General features: G+C 44.8%; 1 protein-coding gene across 3 annotated transcripts; it reads left to right on the top strand.

Moving 5' to 3' along the window:
- Positions 1-2,370: 2,370 nt before the first annotated feature.
- Positions 2,371-6,157, top strand: lysmd4 (LysM, putative peptidoglycan-binding, domain containing 4). 3 transcript variants are annotated; one of them, XR_003977975.1, is made up of 4 exons: positions 2,371-2,523; positions 3,452-3,731; positions 4,124-5,410; positions 5,661-6,157. XR_003977975.1 is itself a non-coding variant. In XM_030366590.1 (3 exons), the coding sequence occupies exons 2-3, from the start codon at positions 3,468-3,470 to the stop codon at positions 4,715-4,717; spliced, it is 858 nt and encodes a 285-aa protein (XP_030222450.1). In that variant the 5' UTR covers positions 2,371-2,523; positions 3,452-3,467; the 3' UTR covers positions 4,718-6,143. The 3 variants fall into 3 exon arrangements, 2 of the variants coding, with proteins under 2 accessions (XP_030222450.1, XP_030222451.1); XM_030366590.1 differs by having other exon boundaries at positions 4,124-6,143; XM_030366591.1 differs by lacking the exon at positions 2,371-2,523 and adding an exon at positions 2,733-2,812 and having other exon boundaries at positions 4,124-6,143.
- The last annotated feature ends 5,117 nt before the right edge of the window (positions 6,158-11,274 follow it).

The raw sequence follows: 11,274 nt of genomic DNA on the forward strand, positions 1-11,274 counted from the left end.
GGAGGTGAGGGATATAATGACATTCTCATTTCCACAGATGAGTATAAATGTTAACAAAAATATATCATTCGGTGTATTATCATATGTATCAGCCAATTCAGTAACTCTCAAATCATTGGTTAAGGAAAGAAGGTAAAACCCACAGTAGATTGGGAATTATGATGGCAAAAAAGGCGCCTGCTGCTCTGATCCAACAGCTGGTACAGATCGTGATTCATGATATCAAATGACCGCTCTAAGATTAGCTCATAGACCTGCCCTACAACATTCTCTCACCGCAATAAATATTTTGTCACAGTTTTGAATTATTCAAGCTAAGGCTTTTTTGTTCTTAAGGCAGACGGTGCATGCACTGTACACACCCCCGTGACCCCTCCCCCATCCACTCTCTCATTCCATCTCTCCCTCTTGTTCCTTCTTGCCGTCTCTCCCTTTCCATCTCTCTCGTTCCATTTCTCTCTCTCTCTCTCTCTCTCTCTCTCTCTCTCTCTCTCTCTCTCTCTCTCTCTCTCTCTCCCTTTCCATCTCTCTCTCTCTCTCTCTCTCTCTCTCTCTCTCTCTCTCTCTCTCTCTCTCTCTCTCTCTCTCTCTCTCTCTCTCTCTCTGCCTCTCCCTTTCCATCTCTCTCTCTCTCTCTCTCTGCCTCTCCCTTTCCATTTCTCTCTTTCCCTCTGTCTCCCTTTCCACTTCTCTCTCTCTCGTTCCTTCTCTCTCTCGCTGTCTCCCCATTACATTCCTCTCTATTTTTCCATCTCTGTTTTTCCATTTCTGTCTCTTGTTCCATCTCTCTATCTTCCTCTTTCTCTTTCCATGTATCCCTCTCTTCTCGCTCTCTTTTCATTCCTCCCCCTGTCTCAACAAGCTGCTCAGTGGCCCTGAAAGGGAGCGCGTTATGTCGCTCCGCTGGACAGAGCGCACGTCGCACCGTGCATCTGAATGGAATGTAAATGATACGATGATTCCCTCTGAGGCAACATTCACTTTACTTTCCTACGCTTTATTCCTCCACGTTCCAAAGGTCGGACAAATGAGACCGTATACAGTACAACAAGGTTTAGTTCAACCCTATTCCCCATTCCCATGGAAACATAGAAGGTGTTATTAAGCAGAAAATATATATATGAGCATGAAAGCTTAAGCCTGCATATGAACTGTATTTCAATTATGTGACTGGTAAGGTTCATGTCCTCAAAATGTTCTTAAATGAGATTTGCTTTTAATGCTGCTTTCATTACAGGAGTCAACCGGAGGTCAGTGCTTGTTTCCAGCTGGATGGATATGCATTTTATATGCGGAAGGAAACACTAGAATATGCATGACTGCTATTAACTTAGCATTTAGCGAACCCTGCTTGTAGTTTAGTCCTATATCCAATGTGATGAAGAGACCATGTGTACAGATATGAGGTTATTGATAAAGTCATCAGATTATGCCCAATGAGTCTAGATAATAGATATGCTCATTTTATTGAGGCATTACATTAATAAACATTAAGTCAGTGAATGTACTGAAAGACTGCAGAGCAGCCAATCATGCAATTCAATGGTTTCTTCTGCAAATGAACATATGGTATATTTACAACTGGGAAATAATTGCATCATTACGTAACTGTATTCACTTCCGTTTAATAATCTGTGTTCATTTGCTCGCCATAAGGTCGGTGAGGGGGTTTATTTATGCATTCGTTTTTTTAGCCATAGGCTTGATTTTTATACATACTTTTATATTTGAATTGTAACATGGTCTTTTCTCAAATGGTCTACAGTCAACTGTTTGGTAACGTATAGTTGGTAAGTCTATGAGTAGATATTGCCAACAACACATTTCTTCTCAGTTTATCTTTATATTGTACAAATTTTTATATATGTTGATTATGTAAATCAAGTAAATTATTTGTATTATTTTAGAAGTAATAAGTAAGTATTTGTTTTAGAAAGAACAGCACATACATTAGTTTAAGTTTCAAAGATATAGTAGCTTTAAAGACCCATAGCCCCATCTAGTGGTTCATTTAGGGAAATAGTGCATAGTCTAAACAAGTGAAGATCCCGATAGTTCCTTTCATTACTTTCTTGCCTACCTCTTTCTGTATGCTTTAAATATAAACGTTTTGTCAGAAGGCAATGTGGTTCTGACATGACAATTTAGTTTTATGTTTTTTTATTGCATGTTAATTATTTATTGTTCAGCCTCTGAATAGGAGACATAGTGTATTTACAAATATACAAATGTATTAATAATTGATGATTTATAATAATTTGCAATACTTGTATGTCCGCTAAACCATGATACGCCTACGTGGTTACGATATTATTATTGAAGTACACCCCCCTTGTCAGCAGGTGGCGGTAATGCACCCTCATTTGTAGCGCACCATTAAAGGAAGAATAATTCGCTAGCAAAAGACTAGACAAGCAACTACTGGTACTTTCTGTAGTGACGCTGGTTTGTTGCAGTCTCAATGGTCAGGCCACATACACGTGTGGAATGGTACATGGGTTGACTGAAACTATTTGGAAGTCTGTAAGTAGTATCATGCATCGTTCGGAGGACTAATATGATACTTTAAAAAAGGCTTTACACTGTTGGTTAGCTACCATAGCTGTCTCTCTGACATGATCGCCAGCCCAGGTGTTGCCAGATTACGACAGATTTCCCGCCCAATCTGGCAACACTCTGCAACGCGCTGCAGCCAGTGTTGCCACCAAGATTGGGCGGGAAATCTGTCCTATCTGGCAACACAGTGCTTGAGGTTAGTATACTAGGGGAGTTGGAGGAAGGGGTTTGGTGTCTCATCTGTTGGTCTCAACTGGTAACCCTACTTCATGCGGTTCAGAAATATACACATTGTCAAAATATATATACAGCATGTTTATATTGTACTTCTATTATGTAAATATTACTTATTTAACACATTCGTTGTCACCGTTTTTGGGTGGGCTAGTCCCAGTGGCGGTCATCGGATTCAAAGGCCAACAAGTTCATGTTTGGCAGCCTGCTAAAAATAGTGACTCAGCCTGTCTGTACTACAGTCATACGCCCAGCGGGAGAACCATTGTAACACCGTTTATTGATTAAAGTATATTCTCTTATCTGATGGTATTTAATAGTGACATACTCTCCAATGTATATTTTTTGTTATTAAGTTGGGCTCGACAGAGGAGGCCCACCGGTGTGGTGTCATCCTTTTCTTAGCATCAAATTGTTTAAACGTCTGCTACACATTACCTGGTGGTTGATTACATCGTTGGGTGCTAGATGGGTCTGTATGTATGTAACGCAGTACATGGTGATTCACTGGGCCTGCATAGCGCAGGAGAATTTTAGAAGGGACTGGTCAGATAAACTGCAGCACGGCTTGACAAGACATGAATAAATGCAATTTGCACTTCCAAGCTATGAGCCTTTAGAAAGGCTTGATAAAACCATGCGCCTGTTACGCTCCCTGTAGGCTATAGGTTTGAAGGATGCGGCGGGTTGAGCCTGCTGCCCAAGCCTTCCAGGCCCCCGTAGACGTCCACGCCAGCGCCGACGGCCAGGTGTACATGTTCAGGAGACAGCGAGCAGAGCCCGACTCCTCAGAGGAGGAGCAGTGCGAGGACCTGAATGTCATTGAGCTCAGCCCTCTGGTCCACTCTGAGCAGGACCGACTGGACCGCGTTCAGCTGCTGGAGCGAGAGCTGCAGGAGGGGGACAATCTCAACAAGCTGGCGCTGCAATACGGTGTAAAGGTAGGGTAGGAGAACTATTGATTGTTCTCTCGTCACTAAGCTTCATCTGGCCCTGTTTGTGACACAATACATACACTGCAGTAAGAGCAGTGTTTGACCCAGTTTTTCCCACCCATTTTGATTTAACCCAGCCATGTTTGAAGTCAGTGTTTTATTGTCGTTTCGGGGATTGAAATGTTTATTTCATCCTGGCTGCGAAACGGCATTCATATTGATCACACATGGCACATCTTCCAAAACATCCCATTCCACATCACTGTTTTCAATGGATTCTTGTGCGACCTAGAGACCTACTATTAACATTTGAGTGAGTCACAAAGTGGTCTAGAGGGTTATATAAATATCTTGAACATTTAAAATGTTGTTGTTTTTCGTTAAATCAAATCCAACAGGTGGCTGACATCAAGCGTGTGAACGGCCTTTTCCACGATCAAGATTTGTTCGCTTTGAAATCCATCAAGATCCCAGTTCCAAAGCACAGCTTCCTAACGGAGGCCTACACAGACCTGAGCGGCCCTCAGAGAGCAACCCAGAGTCCTCCGCCCGCAGCCTCACCGCCCCATCAGGACGGCAAGGCCCGGGCTTCACCCCGTCTACAGGAGGTCTCGGACTTCTTCAAAGACGTGGACCACGACATCGAGAAGCTGATCCAGAGCAGCGACCACCGCGGGGACATTTTCCCCCATCCCGCGTCGGATCTGTCTGCGAGGTTGGGGGTCGGCGGGCGGCGCGTGGCGGCGGCGGGCCAGGGCGGGGCCTGGGGCCTCCAGTGGTGGAACCTGGTGGTCGCCATGCTGCTGATCGGTGTCGTCCTGCCCATCTTCTACGCTGTTTATCTAAAGACCAAAGCAAGCGGTGAGGGACACGAGACGAGCGGCGTGGCGAACATGTCCGCGGGAAGCACCGGGTCTGGTCTCGGGGTCACGGGGTCCACTCTCGGGGCCACGGTCCAGTCTCGGGGACACTGGTCTCCCTTGGTCTCTTAGGAGGAAGGGTAACGTGGCTGTAGCTAGGGATGGGGCCTCGAAACGTGGTATTATACCGGCAGCGGAGTACAAACTACTTAAGATCGTGGTAATCGATAAGCTCGGACGTCATCGGTTCTGATCTCGGTTCTCAAGATATTAAGAAAATAGATTATTGATTTTTTTTCTCAACAACTCTGTTTCTATTAGGCATTATGATTTAAACATTTGTCTATGATGCATTTTTTCTTTTCCCAATCCAAAAGAGATCTCTCTCTCGGAGCACCTGTTTGAGCCAGGACGGGGCAGCTAGCCTGTAGCTTGTCGCTACACACAGCAACAACCTGTGGCACGCACACTAACACGCAAACAGAAGACAATGAGGGAAATATGTCTTTTCAGGTAAGAGCGTAAAACACAAGCAATATGCAGAACATTTAGTGAAAGTGTCCCTCGTACAGGCAGAGAAATGCAGTTTTAAAAATGAGTTAAATTAATGATGCAAACAAGAGTTAATGATTAATCATAATTAGCACGATTATTGTTTATCTATGGTGGCATTCATCACTTATATCTGAAGTGCTCAAACTATTAATACGGCACAGTTAAATACAGTCAATAGAAAATCCTGCATTATATTTATTAGTGTTAAATTTCGATCCGAAACAACGGGTTAGGTTATTTATTGTTGTCATGTGACATTAACAGCACAATGTACCTACATTTACATCTTGAAGGTGGATTTTGTAAATTGTATCTAACGCTGAATAGTTTGATTAATCATATTTTTTCTATTATATTTTGAGAATAAATTCGATGACTCAGTCAAAAAAATAACCGATATGAGTACCGTTAAAGAGTCGTAGTACCGTTAAAACCGTGCCGTTATAGAGGTAGAGAAGCTCCTCCAGAGACGGACACTACCAGTGCATTACCAACGTGTGCGTTCAGTCAGTGACACAAGGGGTCAAGATGAGATGACTTATGGAAGGAAGCTATCACTGCCTCACCGTGTCTTGCGTCTCAATGGGTCTGTGTTGATCATGGTGTGTTGGCAGCCTGTTGCTGCAACAATAAGCTACTGACGTGTTTTTGAATGTATGTTTTACAGTTGCAATATTTGTGCCTTACAGATTTTTCATACTGTACTTTTCTGCACTGCCAACTGTGTCTTGTTTTAACAAAGTACATGCAAATTTGTCCTTGCAAGTGATTTAAGAATTAAATAGGATAAGCATAACATTTCGTAACAATTAATGAATGTATTTAGGTGCGGATGGGAGCCATGTTTTTTAAAGTGCCTTAAACCTTTTAAACACATATTTAAATAATTGTATTAATAAGAAGGGTATAATTTACCAATACTTTTCATTTTGCAATATTAATGTAATCTAATATTACTGACCTGAAGTACTGTACATTTTTAATTGGAATTTAATTAATATTTATTTATGAGTTGTATATTTTTTTTACCTTTGTGTTCTTTCATTGTTTTGTTTTTTTCAGCAAGTGGCACTTTTATTATAATCTTTACAGTGCCACTACTCGCCATTAGATGGCAGCAAATACATTGCAGGTAACAGTTTTAGCTGGACATCGCATCGATAGGCATAAGGCCCCGTGCTCACTACATGCGTCCGTCGACTGATCCCCATTGACTTTCAATGGGGACGGACGCGCAATGCATTGTGGATCCGTCCGTTCCGTTGGAGCCGTCGGCTCAGTCATGGCTCAGTCAAAAAGTTGAAAAATGTTCAACTTTTTCGGCAGCGACGGATCCGTCATCCAATCAGATCACGTATGCAAATGTAAGCACTGTGACGCGACTCGGGCTCTGATGTTACTGGAAAGCGGGAAAGCGGGTCATCTTGCATCGCAACAAGCAGGAAGTAGCGGGAAGAACCCGGCAAAGCGATTTGATTGGCTGAGGGATGCCTCTGCAAAGACTACTCCCCCATCAGTCAGCCACACCTTCCCACATCAGTCAACGGACGCATGTAGTGGGCACGGGGCATACATCAAATCTGAAGATTGAGATCAAACCACCCATCATAGATTGTGAATGATATCTTGAAAAATACAGCTGGCTTATTAAAGGTTTAGTCCTTTGTAGCAAAGGTCCATTTGTAACACAGCCCCTAAGGGCTGCCACTTAGTTGACGTGATGAATTGAGCAGGTGGCTTATAAAAGTTGTGTCCTTTTGTAGCAAAGATCCATTGCTACACATCATTTAGATGTCTGCAACACTTTCTCAATATGCAACAGGTACGCAGCCTCACTCAGCCGCAGAGTCCAATCAGTATGACTTGGTTCATGTAAGGCTGCTAAATCAGCCATCCACCACGCACACTCTGCACACTTTTCAATTTACTATATTTTGATGATCACAATCAAAAGCAAGGACAATCCCTTGAGTGACTGAAGACGTGTTGAATACGCCGACCAGTGTCATGTGCTTGGATATAATAAATGGGTTCCTCTTGTTTTTGACATATTCTTAGATTTGGATGTTGCTTTAGTCTATCATTGTTATTAATGAGACTGATGTAACAACACATGTAAACTTAATTATAGTACAAAGAAACTAAAACATACCTTAAAGAACAAAATCTGGATGTTTAAACAAAGGCGTTAGTTCGGTATCCAGATTTTGCAGTTGTACTTGTTAGCAGTGCTTGGGAGTGCAAACCAGAGGCGTGTTTCTAAACAGACGTGTCAGGCCCGGATGATCAGGTGGTTCGTTGAAAGAAGCCAGCAGCATATCTCCTGGCTCCTTCCAGAAACCACCAACACCAGCGCCCCCCTCCCCCCTACACATCTCTCTCTGTAGAGGGGCACTCTGTAACGGAGGGTTATAAACAGCCCTGTACCTGGCAGAGCGGGCGTTGGCGAGGCTCAGCCGAGGTATGTGTGCACAGGGTTAAAACCTCGCTTAACTCTGCATTAGCTGATGCCCCCACGCACCAACTCGGCGTCCGATCCCTCAAAGACTGATGCAATCCACATTCTTGTTGAAATAAAATAAATGCTTTGCATTGTTAACTACTAACAGAATGACTGTCAGGAAGATGTAGGGCAGAAGGTATGGTTTAGATCAGGGGTCTCAAACTCGCGGCCCGGGGTCCAATTGAGGCCCGTGGGATGATATTTTGTGGCCCCCTACTTGACATCAAAGTTTAGTGTTAGTGCGGCCCGCGCGTTGTTTTCAAACGCACAGAGTGGCTTGCCACGCTTTTTTATCACTTGTGATAGGGTGACCAGATGTCCCGGTTTAGCCAGGACAGTCCCAATTTTGAGTTGCGTGTCCTGAGTCCCGACAAAAGCCAAAGGACGCTAAAATGTCCCGGTTTCCACCAACTACTATGAAATGTCCCCTGTTCTCAGCGATTACATAGCCAACGTGATCTAATTATAGCCCGATCATTAACTTTGATTGGGTCAGTTGTGCTCCTTTTTTTTGTGGAATACTTGATGCGGCCCAGCCTGACCCAGACTCTACCTCCAGCGGCCCCCAGGTAAGTTGAGTTTGAGACCCCTGGTTTAGATGCTGCTGCTGCTCTGTGTCTGGAGACTCCTCGTCTCAGTCAGGATCCTCCTGTGATCTGGCTCCAGGCCGCTTTGCTCTGGGCGTCCGGCCAGCGCCTCCTGACTCCGTCCCAGCCCTGTCCCAGTACCATTACCCCTCTGACTTGGGTTTTTCTCTTGCCTTTTCAACCTGAAGCTCTCATGTAGGCCTTGTTTCGAGCTGCTTCACGGTGGGATCAGACATTCGGCAACCACAAGAGTAGCCCGAAGGACTATATGGGTTACATATATTATCTCACCAAAAAAAATTACAATTTGACCCGTTTACTGCTTTGTAAGAGGAGGACAATGTTTGGGGACTTCCCCCAAAACAGAAAAGGAGTGTGTACAGTCGGGGTGGAGGGAAACTACAGTCAGAAGATACACGGCCAACCCTGGGCTCTGTGGCTTTAAGAACTGTGCGCACTTGAGCAGCTGGCAGTGCGCCACTTGGCCAACGTAAACAGCCTTAATCCTTTTTCCAAAGAGCTTTCAACACCCATTTCTCTGGCACATTGGCCACTGACTCACTCACTCTCTCTCTCTCTCTCTGCATCTCTTTAGCTTGTGGTCTTTGTCTCTCTCCCTCTGCCTGACATTCCAGCGTTGCCTTTGTCGTTCACCGAGCGGCCAGCAGGCGGCGTTGTGGTCTCACAGTATAAATGTGGACTCGATGCTGTTGATCATTATTCACTGCTAAGGTATGCGCCTTCCTTTGAATTTCCCCTGAAGCAAAACAGGTCTCAGTTTTCACCCTTTCTTAGCAGAATAGAGAAAGGGGGGATTGGTTTCCCGAACCAAGCTGAACTTGAAACACATATAACTAGGGTGATTTTCTTTTTCTTTTTAAAGGGGTGTTGAGAAAAGTAAACCACTGACCTTTCTTTTGCTTTCAAGCCTTCTCCGCCCCCACTTTTGTTTTGAAGGCTATCATTAAGTTGATTAGACTCTATCTTTTTGTGTTTATAATAAGTTCACTGTATGAAAGATATCCCTCATGGCACTACAAGCCTTAAACTATAAAAATAAACTATGTGCGTGCGCGTGTGTGTGTGTGTGTGTGTGTGCGTGCGCGTGTGTGTGTGCGTATGTGTGCAATCGTGCGTGTGTGTGACGTTGTGTGTCTGTGGGGGCAGGGGGATCCAGGGTATGATTTCCTGGGCTCCCTCGGGGATTTGGCAGACACAGGGTAATTTGTAGTGAAATTTCCAGCGCAGTCCTTTTCGCAGGTGGCTCAGGACGCAGGCAGGTCGGGCGGGGAACCAGAGAAGCAATTTGCTTGTCTGTGGGCTGTGAATATGAGTATTGTTACACGCCAGTGGCTTTGCATTGTGACACGGACTGCACTGTGGCCCTCCAGCCCACCAGGCAGCCTCCATGGATTCTGTTGTCAGTGGTCATAAATAAATACATTAATGAATGAATAATCAAACTAAAATACTTTTGAAATGTCCTTGTATTTCAGTGCAACATTCAGAAACCATAGGGTTGATAGTACAGGGCTGGGCTGGGTGTGAGTTTATAGCTTGCTTGTGGGTTGGCTTCTCATTTTGCTGCTTCAACAAACTTATGGAAAACAAATGTATTGAGACTCAATGCAACACGGGAATGCAGCTGGGAGATTTTTGCAAGGGGAATTGTAATTTTTCCCAGGCCTAGAGTGCATCCAGTTAGAGTCTGCACTTTGCAATCCCTGCCTGAATGGAGAGGTATAAATCCATGGCAAATGTTGCAGCGGTGCAAAAGATTACGGCTGTTCCAAGATATGATCTTTAATCGCATCAGTTAAATATCTTTAACAGATGGATGGCTGTAAATAACTAAATCAAAACAATGGGCCCTGTATAGTACCTCAGTAGTAGGACCAAGTATATTAATAAATATAGTGATTATTTCACTTTATATCAATGGAGAGACATCATTATGGACAGACAGACAGAGGGACGGCCGGTCAGTCAGTGAGACAGACACGTAGGCATTCAGAAACACATGTGGACAGACTCACAGCGGTGAGACAGGCAAACAGACGGACAGTGAGACAGACATACAGACAGTGAGGCAGGCAGACAGATAGACTTGCAGTGAGACTGATACTGGGGGACAAACAGGGAGACAGACAGATGGACAGTGAGATAGGTGAGGCTGACAGACAATGAGACATACAATGAGACAGGCAGTCTGAGACAGGCAGACAGACAGTGAGAGAGGCAGAGAGACGGACAGTCAGTGTGACAGACAGACAGGGAGAAATACTGACAGACAGTGAGACAGGCAGGCAGAGGGAGAGGTGCAGCTGACGCGACGTGTCAGCTGGGGCTGCAGAAGGGGACTCGGGGTCTGTTCTCCACCCCCACTGCTGCAGACGCAAAGCAATTGTGCCGCACCTGCTTTACATTCCAGCCGCACCTCTGGGGTCCTTCACACAACAGCCGGGCAAGAGAAACGGCACCACCCAAGTTCTGTCATTAAATGTTAGCACCTATCCAACGCTCTAATGCTCTCAAACTATATAAGACCCTCGGCATTGTTTTAGTCCAGGAGTTGTCGTTCAGTCGATGGATTGTTTTTCGGTTGAGTCGTGTGTTTGCTCGGTCATGATGACCCAACAACCGCTGCATGTTGGGAGTTGTTGTTTCTTATTACCTGTGAGGCGCTCCATGCTGTCCAGCTGCAATGTCCTTTCTAAGCCAAACCAGACTTGAGTGACCAATTGGACTCTCAAGGTAGAAGGGTTTACCGCTCCGGGTTCTTCCATCTCCAGGACCTCCGCACGATCAGGGGCCTTTGTGGGGCCCGGCTCTGGGAGAACAGCTGTGTCGGGCCAGGTGCAGGCCGGCTCCAGCCCCGACGCTTTGTGCCAGTGGATTCACAAACAATAAACTAGACTTACCACTTATAGTGGCAGAGGAACGCCAGGCAGCTGCTGGAGATTTGATTGCTATAGTTGTTATTGACTGTGGCTGATAGCTTTCCTTCTGGACACCGAGCTATACAACCAGAACCTCTCAAATGT

Source organism: Gadus morhua, chromosome 9 (genome assembly GCF_902167405.1).
Source record: "Gadus morhua chromosome 9, gadMor3.0, whole genome shotgun sequence".
Classification (NCBI taxonomy): Eukaryota; Metazoa; Chordata; class Actinopteri; order Gadiformes; family Gadidae; genus Gadus; species Gadus morhua.

What these genes read in the sequence shown, in the direction of transcription:
- lysmd4 (XM_030366590.1), top strand. Translation starts at nt 3,468, where the DNA reads ATGCGGCGGGTTGAGCCTGCTGCCCAAGCCTTCCAGGCCCCCGTAGAC. An exon ending in CGCTGCAATACGGTGTAAAG is followed by an intron (nt 3,732 to 4,123) that starts GTAGGGTAGGAG and finishes CAAATCCAACAG; the next exon opens with GTGGCTGACATCAAGCGTGT.